Source organism: Saccoglossus kowalevskii, chromosome 14, assembly GCF_978046115.1.
Source record: "Saccoglossus kowalevskii chromosome 14, keSacKowa6.1, whole genome shotgun sequence".
NCBI lineage: Eukaryota > Metazoa > Hemichordata > Enteropneusta > Harrimaniidae > Saccoglossus > Saccoglossus kowalevskii.
The window spans coordinates 1,545,456-1,565,822 of record NC_140654.1 but is presented as its reverse complement, the minus strand read 5'-3'; the positions used below and the strand labels follow the sequence as shown (position 1 = coordinate 1,565,822).

Here is a 20,367-nt window from a genome sequence, read left to right as displayed (position 1 = left end):
GCTTCAGAACAGGGCGATGTTTTGGGGAGTACTGGCTTCAAAACAGGGCGATGTTTTGGGGAGTACTGGCTTCAGAACAGGTCATATTTTGGGGAGTACTGGCTTCAGAACAGGGCGATGTTTTGGGGCATTACTGTATTTAAATCATTATTGCCTAAATACAATAGCCATGAAATATGGTGACAAATATTGAAAATACTGCAGTCAGTATTCTAATTTAGGTGTCAGATGAGAATTAAAGACCATCAATTGGTTTAAAATATGCATCAAAAAACGAATTTAGGCATTTTCTTGTTATAACAAACAATACTTGATGATTTTAATGTAATAATATATGGAAAATATTTTTGTGAGTTGTCCTAATTGTATGTAGAAAATTATTCACCTTGAGTTGAATTCTTGATTACAGCCAGAGAATGTTCTGTATGAGAGCAAGAAAGGTTCCAATGTAAAACTAATTGATTTTGGAATGGCAACCAAGATTGATCCGGAACAGAAAGCCAAGATGGTATTTGGGTCACCTGACTTCGTAGCACCAGAAGTTTTAAACAAAGATTCAGTTGGTTTTACAACTGATATGTGGACAGTTGGAGTGCTTTGTTATATGTTGTAAGTTTAATGACTAATATGATATTTACAAATAATCTAAATATGACATAGTTTGTCGTCACAAACTTGTCTTCATTGTACAAGTTGCCTGGTTGTCTTGTGCTTCAGGCTTCAGGGCAATATTTTATTCCTGTCATGTGATACAATGTTGCAGAGCTTGAACCTTAGTATTAGGAGTGCATAATATCGAAGAACACCAATGTCTTGATGTCTCTATAAAGTTCAAGCTCTGTATTTACATATGATAGAAAAGAATGTGTCACAAATGTAATGAATCGTTATAGATATCTATGCCACATTCAAATGTTTGTACATAGGTGTAAAAAATATCAACACATATTACACTTAGTACAAAGTAAATGGAAAACTAATTTCAGGTTGAGTGGAAAACATCCATTTGGTGGAGACAAAGGAAGAGTCAAGCGTTGTGATTGGACATTTGATAGTGATTCATTCAAGGGAATCTCTGATGGGGCTAAAGATTTCATCAAGAAGCTCTTAGTTGCAGACAAGCAGTAAGTAACCCATTCCGACGAGTCTTTCATACTCAGTCTGTAAACCAACCAATATATGAGGATTAACACTCATTATGGGCAGCATTTGAAGTCAATGGCATTGTACCATAGCTGTCTTGATTTTGCCAATTGGTGTTCTTGAATTTTTATGGTTATATAACCTGTTTATGGAATGGTATGAGATCAACTCAGAATATGCATCAAATTGACTACAGACTAAGTTTGATTACCAAAATCTCCAAATTTCTGACACCCATGGTACAAATTATTAATTAAATCATGGTAACTTGATGTTTACAGCACATAAACCACTTACTCCTCACACATGTGGTTTATATACTATGAGTGTCATAATGAATCAGAACCTTCAAGTTAAATATACCACCATTAATGGTATATTTAAATGCAGATTTTGTTTTAAATTGGACATCTTATAGGGTCTCATTGCCTGCACATGTTGATCTTATTTTAAAAACGGTGGCGTAAGCTCACTCTTGCATGCTTCTAATAGAGCAAACGCAGCATTAAAATTCAGATAGGGTATTATAGATGAATAGAAAAATAAAAAATTCTATTTGAGTGGATACATGTATTAAAATAACATGTATCGGTATAATGGTAACAAATAAACATCTCTAGAAAAAGAAAAGAATCATCTCACCGGTTGTTTTTGTCTCTAATAGCTGATAATGTTTTAATGAAATAATTGACTTCTTTTAATGTTTGTCATTTTGCCTTCCTGATGTAATTAAGTATGTTTTTAAACATCAAAATTGTAAATTTTCTGTGAAAAGATTGACGAAAGTTTTGTTCTTATGTCTGTGTATAATTTATGAGCATATGTTTTCAGTTATCAGTTTGTTAATAAATGTTTTGTATTCTTTCAATAGTGAGCGTATGACAGCTGTGGATGCATTAGAACACCAATGGCTTCTGGTAAGTTCTTTCTCTGAAAACAGTCAATTAATTTGTTTTCCAAATAAAGGCCATTGATGTTACTTGCCTGGTATAAGTAAAATACAGCTTTCAAAATTTGTTTTGAACTCCCATTTGAGATAATATTAATGGATGCACTTTTATGGTGCCACCATTCTTTCAACTTTGTTTTACAGGATCCTAGCCAAGGTGGTAGTATTAAAATATCTACAGAAAGACACAGAGAAATTCTTCTAAACTACAAGTGGAATGTGAGTAATGGCAGTTTTTAACCTCACCTCTGCAATTTAGTAATTTTCTTTTTATTGGTTTGTCAGTAATGAAGTGAAGGGAAAGTGGCAAAATGTCTGTCGTCTGGCATCATAAACTTTTCTTGTAGGCTTGATAACTCAAATAAAATTCAGCCGTTTGCTATCATACTTATATATATAGTTAAACTGTAGATATAGTTGCCCTGTATAGATTTCGATTTGATCTTCCAAAAAATGTATTTCAGGCAATTTTAGAAAGTTAGTTTTCATAGTACCATATATCTTCAGAAATCTCAACCTATAGCATATGGGTTATGTGTATTGAAATAAGCTTTTAGTATCCAAACTAAGCTTAACTTCATTTTACAATTCAATGAGTCATATAGTAGTTCTCACTCATTTCATATCTTGGTTAATATGCATAGATGAGAAAAGTAGTGTCAGTTATTGTTTTCACTCAGGCATTTAGATATGTAAAAGTCGTCCAGTATGAACATTTTCATATTTTTCCATGTATGTGTGTGAAAATGTGGCTTACAATTTTTCTTTGTGGTTCTAATTAACTGAAAATATGTTATCTAGTCATCTTCAAACTTGGATATATTATTATCACTATAAAATCCAAACCAAGATAAATGTTGGTGATTGGCATGAATAAATAAGATATATATTGAAATTTGGTATAAAAACATAGGTTGACTCTAGAACAAAAAGTACAAGTATACAAGAGCAAGGGTTTAATTGTTGCACTATATTTTTTTAATGTTAGACTGGTACATCATTGATACCAATTGGTCGGTTGTCAAGTATGGGATCCTTGAAAAAGATAAGACCAATTGAAGGAGATGAATTGACTGAAAGAAGCATGAGTAAGTTTATCATTATTCACTCTGAACTGACACTAACATAAATATTACTATGAACTGTTAGATTATCTGCACCAGAAATTGCTGCAACATGATTGTTGGTGTCTGTGATAAATATATTTCACGGTGACTCCCTGCCTACCAAAAGTTGTTGGTTTTCGTACAGTGGAGGTTTATAGTGAATTGTAACATTTTCAATACTGGAAATGATTTGATTTAATAATATTTACTTAAACCTCATTCCATAAATTTGGAATTTGGCAAAATTTTTCTTGGCAAAGTTGCATTTTGGGCATATAAGTTAGTACTGATTATTGTCAAACTTTCAATAAAATCTAGAAAAATAACCCACATAAAAACTGACAAACAACCCCCAAATTGTATATCTCACCATCAGATGCAGTGAATTTCAAACAGGTAAACTAATTATAAATTAATTCTATTTTTTTTTATCTGCAGGCAAACGTGATGCTGCTCCAAGATTAATCCAGAAACCTCGTAATTTGCATGTTAGAGAGTTCAGCAATGCTCTGTTTGAATGCGTTATTGCTGCAGGAACTGCACCAACAGTTTCATGGTTAGTTAAGAATTGAATCTCTTATATTGATAATGTCATGTATCAAACATGATAATTATTTGTTCAGAATGACACTGTACATGGTAGTAACCTATTTTTGTCACAATGGCCATCATTATGGCACCATATATCCATATATAGTAGTTTGTTAAGAATTACCTCATTTATGATAATGAATATTTTTGTTGTTGAGAATAGGCAAACTTTATTAATACTTATTTGACCCTGCAAGGTCTATCATCACATGATTGAGTGCTCCTATTTACCTGATCTTAATATAGCAAACCAATTGATTGGGCAATTTTGCATGTAAATGCAATGGTCTTATTATCAAGTGCGTTCCTTCTCACTTAATCTAGATCAGGTGACCTGCTTTGCATAATACATCCAATGACACCATATTTGGTAATCCATTGTTATTTGTTTAAAATGATACCATATATGGGTATATAATAATAATATAATTTTTTAAGAATTACATTTCTATGTGCCCATTGCCATTGAACCTGAACATCGCCATAACTGGTAATCTTTCATCACAAGTCCTCAGTATAGATATAAATTTGTGGTCATGTTACTGAATGTCACCAACAGTAATCTACTGTTCTCAATATAATATTCTAATACCATATATCTAAATCTCCAAAAATGTTATGATCATCCCATGTAATTTGTTTATTTTGCAGGTTTAAAGAAACCAAAGAACTTGTGCAAGGTCTAAAACATAAAGCCAAATATGATGATATCAATTATAAGCTTCAAGTTGGTAGATGTCTTGAAGATGATGCCGGGGAGTATACTGTGAAAGCAGAAAACTCCTATGGTAATATTAGCTGTACAGCCAAATTACAGGTGGAACGTAAGTGACATTTATGATTCATTACATATACATTTGCAATAAAGAAGAAATGTGGATAACTTTTTCTGATTTTCATTTACTTCAAAAGCGATGTTTCAGCTACAAACTATGTATAGCTCAACCCAAGGTGCACTCATTATTTCATCTAACAAATACTGCTGTGGTAGTTGCGTTTTTATTTTCACTGTCATCAAAGATGACAGAGATGAGCTGTTCATATAGCTGATTGTCCATCATCGCATTTGCGACTTCTTCTCAAAAACTATCGGATCAATTGCTCCGATACTTGGTATGTAGATACCTTGGGTTATTTTGTTACGACATCTTTAATTCTCTATTTTTTGGCCAAAACAAACACAGCCACACAGTCGTTTGTTTCCCCACTATGATGTTCTTGTAACCATACATTCCTTTATCATTGCACTCATCTGCAGAAACAGCTGAGCTATTTTGACCACCAGATTGCTTGTTTATTCATCGATAAATCATGCCCTATATTATAATGTTTTTAGCTCTTTCATCTGAAAGCATTATGGTGTTTCCATATCTACTCACAGAAGTAAGGTGCTTTGCCAGGGTCATGAGTTTAAATACTGTGTGTGTGTTTTTTATGTTCTTAATCTGCCTGAAATGTACAGTTTTAGAAGAAAAATGCTTAAAGTATTGTGCCATACAGGGAATATTCAACACAATGTTGTAAAGCAGTGAACATTGTCAACATTGCCAAGTCAATGCTGAATTTGTATACCTTGTTGCCAGTTTCACAAATAGAACATGTATTACAACACGATTTGGTCTCATCCATTTTCCCAACTTGTTTCCTTTTACAGCTGACCCGAGCAAGCGAATTAAATATGAAAAGAAAGTAATTAGGTAAATTTTTTCAATTTAAAATTTCAATATGTTTTTCTTGTTAATAACTATTGTAAAGATGCCCTAGAATACACGTACATCACTCCTATAAATTGTTCCTATAGTGACAAGGCACATTTGATATGCATTTGGGTCTTAAATTGATCTTTTAATTAGTCCCCGTTCGGACGTAGTCCGAAAACGGGGACTTATGGTTTGCCCTGTGTGCGTCCGTCCGTCCGTGCGTCCGTGCGTCCGTGATCACCTGTATCTCGAACATGCATGGACCGATTAAGTTCAAACTTCACTCATACATCACACATTATATGGGACATATGCACATGCATTTTTTTCATGATCCGATTAACGATAGCCAAATAGCGGCCATTTTAAGGCCGAAAATGCATCAAAATCGCACATTTTCACCATTCCGGACCCGGATCTCAGTTATGCATGGACAGATTTTGTTTAAATTTGGTACATACATTAAACATAATAGGACCTTGATGCACGTCTTTTTTTTTTTTGGATCGGGTTCGAAATAGCCGACTGGCGGCCATTTTGTTTTAAAGAATTCAGTTCTGGATCTGTATCTGAGACATGCTTGGATTGATCGAGTTCAAACTTCACACACACAAGGTACATCATGTCACAAATATGTATGTGCATTTGTTTCATGATCTCATTAACGATAGCCAAATGGCGGCCACTTTAAGGCCGAAAATGCATTGAAATCGCACATTTTCACCATTCCGGACACGGATCTCAGTTATGCATGGATGGATTTCATTCAAATTTGGTACATACATTAAACATAATAGGACCTTGATGCACGTCATTTTTTTCTCCGGATCAAGTTCGAAATAGCCGACTGGCGGCCATTTTGTTTTAAAGAATTCAGTTCTGGATCCGTATCCGAGACATGCTTGGATTGATCGAGTTCAAACTTCACACACACAAGGTACATCATGTCACAAATATGTATGTGCATTTGTTTCATGATCTCATTAACGATAGCCAAATGGAGGCCGCTTTAAGGCCGAAAATGCATTGAAATCGCACATTTTCACCATTCCGGACCCGTATCTCAGTTATGCATGGATGGATTTTGTTCAAATTTGGTACATACATTAAACATAATAGGACCTTGATGCACGTCTTTTTTTTTTCGGATCAAGTTTGAAATGGCCGACTGGCGGCCATTTTGTTAAAGAATTCAGTTCTGGATCCGTATCCAAGACATGTCTGGATTGATCAAGTTCAAACTTCACACACACATGGTACATCATGTCACAAATAGATATGTGCCTTTGTTTCATGATCTGCTTAACAATAGCGAAATGATGGCCATTTTAAGGCCGAAAATGCATCAAAATCACGTATTTTCACAATTCCAGAACCGGATCTCAGTCATGCATGGATGGATTTTGTTCAGATTTAGCACAATGTGTTGTACATATGCAGGTGCATTTCGGTCATGATCTGCTTTGAATGTATATGTCACTCAAATATGAACGGAACGGGGACGTGTCATTGACAATGACTTGTTGTTTTGATTGTTTGATTGTTCTGAATTTATCAGTCACTAAAAAAATAATGTTATAATGTTATTTATCAGACAATAGTCATTATATTCTGTATAACAAACGATTACACAAATCAAGTTGCCTATTTGACGGACATTACTTACACCATCTACATCATTTTGATATCACAGAAGTGCTCTGTCAGAGAGTGTGACATATTAGGAATGTCTTTGATTAGTTAATTCAAATTAGGAATGTCTTTGATTGGTTAATTCATATTAGGAATGTTATTGATTGGTTAATTCAAATTGTCAACATGTACAATGATTTTGGGTCAGTAAGACATGGCATAAAAAGGGAGTGCATCTACTTACAGTGGCAAGGCACATTTCAAATTTTGTGTTTCATGTTTATATGTTTGAATATCTGCCTGTAATTTCGATAATAACATTTCATTTTTTATGCATATAACAGAAAAACCTATATCCCAGTTGTTGAAGCCAAACCAGATGTAGCTCCAATGTTTACATTTATCTTACGATCTCGTCGGATACAGCTATCTGAGAGTGCAAAATTAACTTGTATAGTCTCTGGACATCCAGAACCGAAAGTAGGTATCCAGTGTCATACTAACGCCACTGTTTTAGTAGTCTACCTTGAATTTACATGCATAACTATTGGTTCCCATGGATAAAGTAAATGAAGTTTTTAATTAACATTCCAAATATGTGGCAATAGTATGCACTGTTCAATTTTCTACCTCTGCAAACTATGTATACTACCGGTACCGGTACTCTAATTTTGCCAAATAACTTTTTGTTAGCTCCGCTGTCGACTTTGTCGAGTGGAGCTTATCATATGAGTGATTGTCCGTCGTCCGTGCCAATGTTTTACTTTTTCGACTTCTTCTTGAAAACTACAAGCCTGAATGCTTTGATACTTGGTGTATATGTACCTTGGGTATCTCAGATTTGTTCATTTCATGATCTTATTTTCAATTCTCTAATTTTGGTGAATATTTTTGTCATTTTTGGTAAAAAGTGATATTTTCAACTTTTTGTTAAAAACCGCAAGTCCAATTGCTTTGATATTACGTATATAGGTACTACATGTGAACCACTCTCAAATTTGTTCATTCCATGATATCTTCAATTCTCTAATTGTGATGAATATTTTTGTCATTTTTGGTAAAAAGTGATATTTTCAACTTCTTGTTAAAAACCACAAGTCCAATTGCTTTGATATTACATATGATATATAGGTACTACATGTGGACCACTCTCAAATTTGTTCATTTGTATGATGATATCTTCAATTCTCTAATTTAAATGAATATTTTTGGTAAAAAGTGATATTTTCAACTTCTTGTTAAAAAACGCAAGTCCAATTGCTTTGATATTACATATATAGGTACTACATGTGAACCACTCTCAAATTTGTTCATTCCATGATATCTTCAATTTTCTAATTGTGATGAATATTTTTGTCATTTTTGGTAAAAAGTGATATTTTCAACTTCTTGTTAAAAACCGCAAGTCCAATTGCTTTGATATTACATATATAGGTACTACATGTGAACCACTCTCAAATTTGTTCATTCCATGATATCTTCAATTTTCTAATTGTGATGAATATTTTTGTCATTTTTGGTAAAAAGTGATATTTTCAACTTCTTGTTAAAAACCACAAGTCCAATTGCTTTAATATTACATATATAGGTACTACATGTGGGCCACTCTCAAAGTTGTTCATTTGTATGATGATATCTTCAATTCTCCAATTTTGATGAATATTTTTGTCACTTTGGTGAAAAGTGATATTTTTGAATTCTTGTTGAAAACAGCAAGTCCCATTGCATTGATACTATGCATATTGTTCATTTTCTAATGATATCTTCTGTTCTTTAATTGAAATGTGCATTGCTAACAGCGGAGGTATCTCAGCCGAGAGGCTGCTTGTTGTGAATTTGGCCAGTTGTTATGGGGGGAATGGGGGTTGTTCTCATAAGGTTATAGTAGTGAATATTTATCTGGGATTCTTATGATGCTGTATAATGTTATTATGAAATGACATACATTTCTAGCATGTTTGATTGGTTTAATTGATCAGTCAGTATGCCAGGTTGAAAATAAATAAAAAATATACAATAAAATTAAATATACAAATGAATAGTTAGCCCAAATACTGAATATATTTTCCCATATATTGAAATATAGAATCTGAAATATTGAAATATAGAAACTGTAACCATTCGAATAGCAATGCTCTGTGCATGATAATGAGTTTGAGGTTATGCAGCTGTGTCTAATGATCTACATAATAGTCATACACACAGTTGTAGCATATGATTGATTAATGAACATCTTCAATATTTTGTCCCACAGGTTACATGGATGCACAAAGATAAAGAGATCAGTCGTACTGACGGCAGTTATAAGATAGGCTATATGTTAGGAATGTGTTCACTAGAAATAGATAAATTGACGCCTGAGATGGGTGGTAAATATAAGTGTCTTGCTGTTAATTCAGCAGGACAGGACATAACAGAATGCACTGTACAAGTTGATAGTAAGTATTAGTTTTAGATTCTTAGATTGGTAACTGTAGATTATATAACACCTGGAAAAGGACGGAGGTCCAACAAATCTTGTTTTGCTAACCCATGTCATGCTATTCCATTAAAAAAAATATGTGCTACTTCCCTGACAAGGGACTGTAACTGTAAACAATGGCAATTGACTTTCAAGTCAGTATTTATAAATACTGATTTTTGAAAAAGTATATACCATGTACCATGTAGTGGTATGAAGTTTTGTGGTATATACCATGTAGTGGTATGGAGTTTTGTAGTATATACCATGTAGTGGTATAAAGTTTTGTAGTATATACCATGTAGTGGTATGGAGTTTTGTTGTATATACCATGTAGTGGTATGAAGTTTTGTAGTATATACCATGTAGTGGTATGGAGTTTTGTTGTATATACCATGTAGTGGTATGGAGTTTTGTTGTACATACCATGTAGTGGTATGGAGTTTTGTTGTATATGCCATGTAGTGGTATGGAGTTTTGTTGTATATGCCATGTAGTGGTATGAAGTTTTGTTGTATATGCCATGTAGTGGTATGGAGTTTTGTTGTATATACCATGTAGTGGTATGGAGTTTTGTTGTATATACCATGTAGTGGTATGGAGTTTTGTAGTATATACCATGTAGTGGTATGAAGTTTTGTAGTATATACCATGTAGTGGTATGAAGTTTTGTAGTATATACCATGTAGTGGTATGGAGTTTTGTTGTATATACCATGTAGTGGTATGGAGTTTTGTTGTATATACCATGTAGTGGCATGAAGTTTTGTAGTATATACCATGTAGTGGTATGGAGTTTTGTTGTATCTACCATGTAGTGGTATGAAGTTTTGTAGTATATGCCATGTAGTGGTATGGAGTTTTGTTGTATATACCATGTAGTGGTATGAAGTTTTGTAGTATATACCATGAAGTGGTATGGAGTTTTGTTGTATATACCATGTTGTGGTATGGAGTTTTGTTGTATATACCATGTAGTGGTATGGAGTTTTGTAGTATATACCATGTAGTGGTATGGAGTTTTGTTGAATATACCATGTAGTGGTATGGAGTTTTGTAGTATATACCATGTAGTGGTATGAAGTTTTGTAGTATATACAATGGAGTGGTATGGAGTTTTGTTGTATATACCATGTAGTGGTATGGAGTTTTGTAGTATATACCATGTAGTGATATGAAGTTTTGTTGTATATACCATGTAGTGGTATGGAGTTTTGTTGTATATACCATGTAGTGGTATGGAGTTTTGTTGTATATACCATGTAGTGGTATGGAGTTTTGTTGTATATACCATGTAGTGGTATGGAGTTTTGTTGTATATACCATGTAGTGGTATGGAGTTTTGTTGTATATACCATGTAGTGGTATGGAGTTTTGTTGTATGTACCATGTAGTGGTATGGAGTTTTGTAGTATATACAATGGAGTGGTATGGAGTTTTGTTGTATATACCATGTAGTGGTATGGAGTTTTGTAGTATATACCATGTAGTGGTATGAAGTTTTGTTGTATATACCATGTAGTGGTATGGAGTTTTGTTGTATCTACCATGTAGTGGTATGGAGTTTTGTAGTATATACCATGTAGTGGTATGGAGTTTTGTTGTATATACCATGTAGTGGTATGGAGTTTTGTAGTATATACCATGTAGTGGTATGGAGTTTTGTTGTATATACCATGTAGTGGTATAAAGTTTTGTAGTTTATACCATGTAGTGGTATAAAGTTTTGTAGTTTATACCATGTAGTGGTATGGAGTTTTGTAGTATATATGATGCTGTGGTATGGAGTTTTGTAGTATATACCATGCTGTGGTATGGAGTTTTGTAGTTTTTTTAATTTCACTTTCAAATCTCAGCTACATATATATATTGTAGAGTGAAAAAAATGCAATGTTTACATAGTCTTGAAGGCAAATATCACATAACTTTTCTTGTAGCTGTTGATCCAAGAACTAAAATCAAATTTGGTTTAGAAGAAATTGACATTGATTTAGATGACCCAGAGACAAAGAAAGCTGCCATTAAAATTCAAGCCAGTTACAGAGGATTCCAAGCCAAGAAACACAGACAGCAAAAAGAGACGGAAGGTGAACATTAGCATTTTAATCTCTCCATTTTCTTTGCAGGTGTTATGTGAGGTATGTTGAAAGAAAGCAAACAACATAGAAAGTAGAATTATATATGTTTACATGTGGGGGGATTGCTTTTGTGTAAAATAGTTATTTTTTATATTCAGTTGTTGTTGAACTTAAAGTTGCAATCCACAGTATAATAATTAGCAAGAGAAATGTATATACAAACTTTTTCTTTATTTTATGAACGATTTGAATTATGAACTGATTTTGTTGAACAATTCTGACACAAGAGCACACTTTACTACATACTAGTTTTCATAGTGTTGCTCGGTCGTTTTAAAGTTGGAGTGTGGCCACGAGCTTGAATTGTTGTTCTATATTTTTGATGGTGCTGTAACAGTTGTCGTCACAAAAAAAGTTGAAGTTGAAGAGGAAATTGATATTGACCTGGATGACCCGGAAGTAGAAGCAGCTGCTGTCAAGATCCAAGCAGGGTTTAAAGGATTGAAAGCACGTAAACAAATTAAAGAAGAAAAAAGTAAAGTTGTTAAAGGTTAAAATAGCTTCCAGTCTCCAGTCATAAACAGCTAATCATGTTGAATAATTACTAAAATAACAATAGTTATGTGGTCTAAATTGGGTGCAAGTGTGAAGTAGAAATAACATACCCAATCATAGATCTCGCATAGAAAAATCTAAGAACACAAAACAGTTCACAAAATAATCAAATAACAACAACTGACTAGTACACCACACAGCTTACTCAGATCAATATGATTCGTATTATATATGGATCTTTTGATATACATTAATCTCATTCAAATCTAAAAAAACCTATACCTACACCTATTAATACATCTTACCATAATTACCTGGTTCTGAATAATAGATTTTGAATACCTAGTATAGAGCCAGTCACATTATCAGTAAACATAACCATCTATAAGTGCATTGGTTAATGTATTGTATTAATGTCATCCTTGCGGGTTTAACACCCAGGGGCCCGAATTATCCAGTTTTATGAAAATGTAGCTCATAACTCTGTATTTATGTCAGCTGTAATGGGCGCCCTCACTTACCTTATCAGTCCTAGAATGTTCACACATGCTAACTACTTACATATATGACACAATGTCAAAAGTATGACATATATATTCTGGTCAGAACTTGCAGATAACATACTGTCACAACTTTGCTGTTGAGAAGGTATCCCCAGAAAATAAAATGAGAAACCTTGAATATAACAGCGTACTGGAATTGTTTATCGACATGGCATGTCTAATTGAGATTTTATTTCCTGATGCCATGCATTTTTAGAGCAGAAACAATCCATGAGGATCAGCATAACTAATGTACAAAACTAACACTACTGCAGTTGTACAGTAACAGTAGCCCAATATTAACTTCTTGAAAATGACATCCATCATGTTTATTCTGGAAAGAAATAAACAAAGCACTAGATCATGTGATGAGTGTATTCTAATGAACTACTGCATTGCCTTGTTATTGAGTTGAGTTGAGTGAACTGACTACAAGATACTAAAATACCAATCTACTAACAACCTGCCGTGGAACTATATGTATTAGGAATCTGGAGACATCTTTCTGATCTAACAGTAATGTGTATTTATGGGAAGAAAATAATACTTGGATAAAGCACTATTGTGAATTACAGTAACAGGATATCTCCATAATCAATCCATCAGCATGTGTGTGATCAAGCCGCAGAACTCTAACTTCAACAGCAAATCTAAAACTGATTAACAGAGACTCAATGTCAGCTTCCAAATTTTACAACGTATATATTACAGTTGAAGCTTCAGAAGAAGAAGTGATTGATATTGATCTGGATGACCCGGAAGTAGAAGCAGCAGCTGTTAAGATCCAAGCAGGTTTCAAAGGGTTGAAAGCACGTAGACACATTAAAGAGGAAAAAAGTAAAACTGTTACAGGTTAAAATAGATTTATTTTCTAGTTATCAAAATTAAACTAAAAGCTGTATCTAATAATCATTGTTTCGTACTCACTAGCTTAAGCTAATTCGAATGCCTACAATGCAGGTGTCAACCATCATCATCATCATCATTATAGAAACAGCAAAATTAACAGCTTCTTTCCGCCTTTATCTATAATCCGCAGTCTAAAAGTTCATCATCTCTGCTAACATTCTTGAAAGTCGGGAACTAACAAAATCATGACGATACCAGTTTCATCTGAAGTAGCAGCTATTAACCATCATCACTTCAGCGCAGAGTGGTCGCTGTGAACTGTCAGCTGAAGAATCTGACACTAATTTCATGTGTCAATTGAACGCTATGGCATCAGAGGGTTTACATCATCATCATAAGCTGTTACTAATTTACTAGCTTTGCTGGTAATATTAATGCTTCTACCGTCACTACATGTTATTCAATACTGCTTAAGGGCTCATCAATTAAGCTCAATCATTCAAAATAATAATGTTGGATCTGTGTACATATACTGTTCAGCCAAATACAAGTATACCAAATAAAAGGCAGAAATAATATGGAATTGGCATCAAAGCAACTGCCAACTAACAGACATTCATCCTTGAGAGTAAATGTATTGATTGGATTCCACAAGATCTTTCCGGGCATGATGTATTAATGTCATGATGTAAATCTCTCTTGTTATACAGTAGTTGAAACTACACAAGATGAGGAAATTGACATTGATCTTGATGATCCTGATGTAGAGAAAGCTGCAGTAAAGATCCAAGCCAGCTTTAAAGGCATGAAAACAAGAAGAGAAGTCAAGGCTAAAGGTGCATTGTTATGTTGCGGTTATAACCAACATATGAAAACGTTATTGTGTGACACTAACACTGGTTTTGAAGTAGCACGATTTTAACTATTCAACAACAACAAAGATAACCATTGCACCAGGTTTCTGTTCAGCAGATATTGACTGCAGTTGGGCGGAAAGATTGAAAACTGTTGCAGACTGGCTGATGTGTAACATCTTCTCCTTGTATTTTCTGTTCTATAATTCTTCATTTCAGGATTATTGAATTATATTATATTGACCTTAATATGACTATGACTTGTAATATTAATATAACCCTGCTGAACATAATATCATGTAAACACAGTTAATGATTACCAAAAACAAGTATTATAATAACCAGAAGAGTGACTAGAATAAGTAAAAATATGACTTTTTAATTGTCTTACAGTAAGCTTGGAGAACAACTTGTATCTGTTAAATCTTCAATAGAATATACAACTGTTGCATACTTAAATCACTTGGGCAAACTATGTGATAACGTATTTCTATGGCATTCACTGCTAGTATTTGATAAACAAAATAAAAAAAAACTTGTATGACATTTTTCGTTTAAACTTTCCGTCCCATTGTATAGCACCTGAAAAGCCTGAAACCCCTAAACCTGAACCACCAAAATCTTCTCCTGAGGAGGAAGAGATAGATATAGATTTGGATGACCCGGAAACTGAAAAGGCAGCTCTTAAGATACAAGCTAGTTTCAAGGGTTTGAAAGCAAGGAAAAATCTTGCAGCCAAGAAAGATGAAAAACAAAAAGAAGAACCCAAGCCAGAACCAGGTCCATAATTTTATTATATGCTGATGCGGAGTTAAACTAACAGATCGAGTGTTCATTCTATCTAATACTCTTATTTTATTTCAGATGACTGTCATTAATATTTAATTATAGTTGAATTATTTATTTTCTCCCAGTGCAAGAATGAGATACACACTATCAGGGATAGAATTTGTAGCTATAAAAACATCTATGGACAGGCTTTTGGTTTTGTTTGAGAAATTCTTTTGGAAATTTTCTGACATGCTTCTCATTCTTGCTCCTTTCCCAGACTCTGGTCTTGCCAATAATGCATGAAACCCATATTCCCTTTTCCTTAGCTGGCGATTAGTAAACCTAAAATTCATGGATAACAATATTATGCATGGGTTTTGATTAACTTACGAAAACATATGAAAGCTACCAGTATTATTGCTTTAGCTATGAGCTGTGACAGCAATGCGGCAATAAACTGCACTTGGCTGGAGATGAATTATTACTATTTGTTCATGGTGGTGCTGTACACGATTCTTTTACCAGTGCTGATTGCTTGTAAACACCTATCCTGTCGTTATTTACCATTACACATTCTGCAGACTCATCAAAGCAAACAGAAGCAGAAGAAATTGACATTGATCTTGATGATCCAGAGACAGAAAAGGCAGCACTTAAAATTCAAGCCCAGTTTAAAGGAATGAGAGCTAGGAAAGGTTTTGTAACTAAAAATGCTGATACAGTTAAGGAGGAAAAACCTCAAGAAGGTTGAGTTATTTATGTTTATAGTGGTCTGTGACAAATATATACATCCTTGAAACATATATTTATGCTTTGGAATTAATGAAGATTGTCAGCTAAAAACAATAATCTAGGATTTCTCTAAAATGAAGAATAAGTTGCACTTATTCTAATACAAATAGGCTTGATAGTCTTGTTTTGTGGATGTCTTGGTTGTATTTACTATACGAAAGCTGACTCTTTACATATGTCCTCACATTTCACTGGTATATTTTGATTCATGTCATCATATTTTTAGATTCTGGTCATATAATTTAAACCCATTGTTGAAAAAGGTGTAAATTCATTATGACAATTTAGAGCTTCGACAATTGGTTTAAAAAAGCTTGCTATACACTTGTTTCAGATATGCATGTTTGTTGATTACTTAAGATGCAATTTAAGCTCAGTCGCTCTGTAAATCACTTCACATCTCTTCTTCAGCATGTGCAGTTTTTTTCTGATTTCAAAAGCACCCAAGCACTATACGAGTATATAGTTAGTACGTACTGCTACATCTATTTGAATGTTTCACTGTCTTTCGGAAATTAAATGTCATACACCGTACTGTGAATAATAAATAGCTATACCCTAGTAAAAACAAAAGATCCCCACACATTTTGGTGAGGAAAGTGTCAATATTTAGTATCGTAGCATTTTCATTTGTGGAGGGGGCAATATCCTGGGAAAATGATATGGTTGTGTCACCATTCCTTCAAGCAATACCATTATTTAAACAGACACCCCTTTAAAGTATTTTGCGAAAACTGTAGACCCCTTTTTTAGCTCCGCTGTCGACTTTGTCGAGCGGAGCTTATCATATGAGTGATTGTCCGTCGTCGTCGTCCGTTGTCCGTCGTCCGTGTCAATGTTTTACTTTTTCGACTTCTTCTTGAAAACTACAAGCCTGAATGCTTTGATACTTGGTGTACCTGTACCTTGGGTAGACTGCTTAGGTTTGTTCATTTCATGTTGATATCTTCAATTCTCTAATTTTGGTGAATATTTTTGTCATTTTTGGTAAAAAGTGATATTTTCGACTTCTTGTTAAAAACTGCAAGTCCGATAGCTTTGATACTATACATATTGTTCATTTTCTGATGATGTCTTCAGTTCTTTAATTGAAATGTGCATGCTAACAGCGGAGCTATCTCAGCCGACAGGCTGCTTGTCTTTAGTGTTTGCTCAAAAGGGGCCCAATTCATGACTTGTTGGCTCATTGGGAACTCCATCTGGTGGATTATGTATATACTGCTTTTCAACTGAAAGTACAGCCCCATCGCAGGACAATATGAAATTATTATTATGAAATTTCATGTTTTATTAACATAATACATCTTTCTATTCTAGCACTTCACATTCTCTGCACTTCTTTTTAGCACGTTTTGATCAAGCCTGAATTGAGTTGATGCACTTAAATGTTACATTTTATGACATTCACCCAATCAATTAATTTGATTTTAGCGCCACCCAAACCCGCAGAGGAAGAGGAAATAGACATTGATTTGGATGATCCTGAGACGGAAAAGGCAGCTCTGAAAATTCAAGCTCAGTTCAAAGGTTTCAAAGCTAGGAAAGGTGCTGCAGCTAAGAAAGCCACAGAAGAACCTCCAAAACAAGGTTGAATTCATTCATCCAATCAGTGGCCATTGTGACTACTTCTATCATAATTCAAATACTCTTAGGGATATCTACGTTACGATTCCATCACCTATCCTATCCTACTCTATCCTGTTCTGCCCTATTCCATCCTACCATCTCTCAATCTTCTATTTTCTCTAACCTAGGTATTAATTCACTCTTTCTTATTTTCTACATTGAAAGTATCCCACTCATATTTGATAAATTGGTGTGATTCAAGAAACATATTTTTATTGATTTCACTGATTTTACCATTAGTAGTTTAATGTTTGAGCTATATTTCTAACATAACTAATATATGTCAACGTCTGGTACAAAATCAAGAAAATAGTAATATATTTACAAACTTGCTGCTGTGTGTTTACTCCTTCTGTTCCAGCATGATATATCTATACCTGTCTTATAATGCAGCAGCAGCATACAGCATACAGCTTTTTTGCTCACACATCAAATGCATTCAATTGTAGAACCACCAAAACCAGCACCAACAGAAGAAGAAGAAATTGACATTGACTTGGATGATCCAGAAACTGAGAAAGCAGCACTGAAAATCCAAGCCCAGTTTAAAGGAATGCGAGCTAGGAAAGGGTTTGGAGCTAAAAAAGCTAAAGAAGAGCCACCTAAATAAGGTTCATTCCGAGTGCTAATCTCATGTTGTACATCACTGCACCCACTCTAGCATGTCTAATGTTTGCTCTTTCTCTCTCTAGGTCCGAAAATAATCTTCTTGTCTATATGTATTCAATGACACTTATGCTAATACATGAACTTCTTACTATAACTCATTATAAAATAATTGTGTTTTAAAATAATACTCAAAATGTGTTACTAAAAAAAAATGTGTTTATAAAAGTGTGAAAATATACAGATCTTGAATTTACACACCACTGGTATATGACTGGAAGATATTAATTCACTACTCTACTATGTCAGCTGTTATTGAGCAAAGTTATTGTGTGAAAAAGATAGATATTTAGCTTTGTTAGACTGGTTGTTCAGGTAGCCATTTTGATATCAGAGTTTTATATGTATGATATTTACATAATATTTATGCTGGAATGCTTGTTGGAGTATTTTGTTAAGTGCAATTAAATGACACAGTACCCATACTCATTATTTTCCCTCATGTATTACTGTTTAACTGAGTGACTAACTGGGTGTTCAGAGTGACTATTAATCTTAATGCACTTGATTCATGTCTCAATATTAATTCACATTAATGACATTGTTTTATTAGCAGGAACCAAAAGCAGAGGATTATTTCAAATACTGTTTACCTTAACATCCCTTTTTTATTCAACAGCTGAGAATTAAGCCTAAGAAGATTGATAGAAGACGCACAAGGCAAAGAAAGATGCTTATGAAACAAGTCAACACATTACAAAGGACTTTGGGCTGAACAGAAGGTGGAAGAAAAGCAGTTGTCTTATTTTGTCAACTCTATTGGAAGCTACATTAAAAAAACTAGAAAAAACTAAAGAAACTAAGAAAATCTAAATTGCTGGTTGTATATCGCTTCGATGAAAGTTCGTATGCAAAGAGATAGTAATTTAGTAAAACATTCTGTATAGGGTGAATATGGACTTCTTTTGTTAACAATTCGTGCTCTATTGAAATACCTGCCTGTCAAAATAGTTCGTTTTTGTAGTTGTAGGTGTTATATTAAATGTGCTTAACCATAGTCCACAAAAAACAAACTTTCAATCTTTGGAGAAGCCACAATACAGAATTTAACAGATAGACTGATGTAGTTTATATTGTATATTATTTACATACTTTGTGTTGTTCTGATACCGGAATGTTGAACTATCACCATTGATTCCTTGTAATTGTCAATATGGCATAAATGATGTTTTACAGGCACCCAATTTTTCAACCATTTTCCAGTTTTACTGGAACACAATTGTCAAAACTGAAACTTAGAATCTTAGAAAACAATTTACTTAATGTTGGGTGCCAATCAAAGAAGTTAGTTGAACTTTTTTCACTTTTTTTTTTTACCGATAAGTTAACTTTATAAGTATAATAACAATGTTAAGTTATGTATGTAGTGCAATACAGTCTGCTTTCATTACACGAGCATTGTCTTAATAATAAAAATTATAAAAATTGATGCTTGTGAACTGTTTTTATGACAATGGATCCGTGTGAGAGACATGCGTATATCACTAAGTCAAACGAATATGGGTATGCAATGCATACAAATAATTAGAATACATTTGTTTAATAAATCTAATATCGCTCGACCAATCATTGGAGATCCTCTATATGAAATATTGAAAAACATGCGACAACGTATACACAGAATTAGTAATATTTTTCATCACGGGGAGCTTGAACCCGCTCTATATGCACGTTGACCCGTGAATTCAATAATTTGATAACTATATTAGCCTAGTTACAATGCATGGCTGGGTTGTACTTCTTTAGATCGGGGGTTCACGTATTTGCCTAGCTTTGTACCACATTGAACGTTACTGTTTAAAACGCTTCAGTCGTAGTGGTGCGCCCTGTTCTACATGTATATGGTTCTCATAGCAACGTATACAACCCGTGTAAACAGCATTGTTTGTCACGAAATTCGAACACGCGCTGTGCAGCGACAACGACCTAATACATTGGTTTTAATTACACAAAGTTGTCTTGTACCTTTATTAGTATAAATAGCCATGCATCAATATATTGAGCTGATTTGTAACATTTTCAAGCCCGAATAAGCTTACATTCACTTTATCAG

General features: G+C 33.9%; 1 protein-coding gene across 2 annotated transcripts in view; it reads left to right on the top strand.

Moving 5' to 3' along the window:
* The window catches only part of LOC100369742 (twitchin-like), a 117,211-nt gene extending 97,468 nt beyond the window's left edge, over nucleotides 1–19,743 (top strand). For both annotated transcript variants that reach the window (XM_085507767.1, XM_085507766.1), the window contains 19 exons: nucleotides 410–609; nucleotides 987–1,124; nucleotides 2,015–2,060; nucleotides 2,237–2,311; nucleotides 3,081–3,180; nucleotides 3,637–3,754; nucleotides 4,441–4,613; nucleotides 5,444–5,486; nucleotides 7,466–7,601; nucleotides 9,376–9,559; nucleotides 11,519–11,668; nucleotides 12,057–12,209; nucleotides 13,468–13,608; nucleotides 14,316–14,441; nucleotides 15,039–15,239; nucleotides 15,812–15,976; nucleotides 17,454–17,609; nucleotides 18,098–18,259; nucleotides 18,934–19,743. In XM_085507767.1, the coding sequence (XP_085363893.1) occupies nucleotides 410–609; nucleotides 987–1,124; nucleotides 2,015–2,060; nucleotides 2,237–2,311; nucleotides 3,081–3,180; nucleotides 3,637–3,754; nucleotides 4,441–4,613; nucleotides 5,444–5,486; nucleotides 7,466–7,601; nucleotides 9,376–9,559; nucleotides 11,519–11,668; nucleotides 12,057–12,209; nucleotides 13,468–13,608; nucleotides 14,316–14,441; nucleotides 15,039–15,239; nucleotides 15,812–15,976; nucleotides 17,454–17,609; nucleotides 18,098–18,258 (2,466 nt within the window). In that variant the 3' untranslated portion in view covers nucleotide 18,259; nucleotides 18,934–19,743. The remainder of the gene's footprint in view (nucleotides 1–409; nucleotides 610–986; nucleotides 1,125–2,014; nucleotides 2,061–2,236; nucleotides 2,312–3,080; nucleotides 3,181–3,636; nucleotides 3,755–4,440; nucleotides 4,614–5,443; nucleotides 5,487–7,465; nucleotides 7,602–9,375; nucleotides 9,560–11,518; nucleotides 11,669–12,056; nucleotides 12,210–13,467; nucleotides 13,609–14,315; nucleotides 14,442–15,038; nucleotides 15,240–15,811; nucleotides 15,977–17,453; nucleotides 17,610–18,097; nucleotides 18,260–18,933) is intronic.
* The last annotated feature ends 624 nt before the right edge of the window (nucleotides 19,744–20,367 follow it).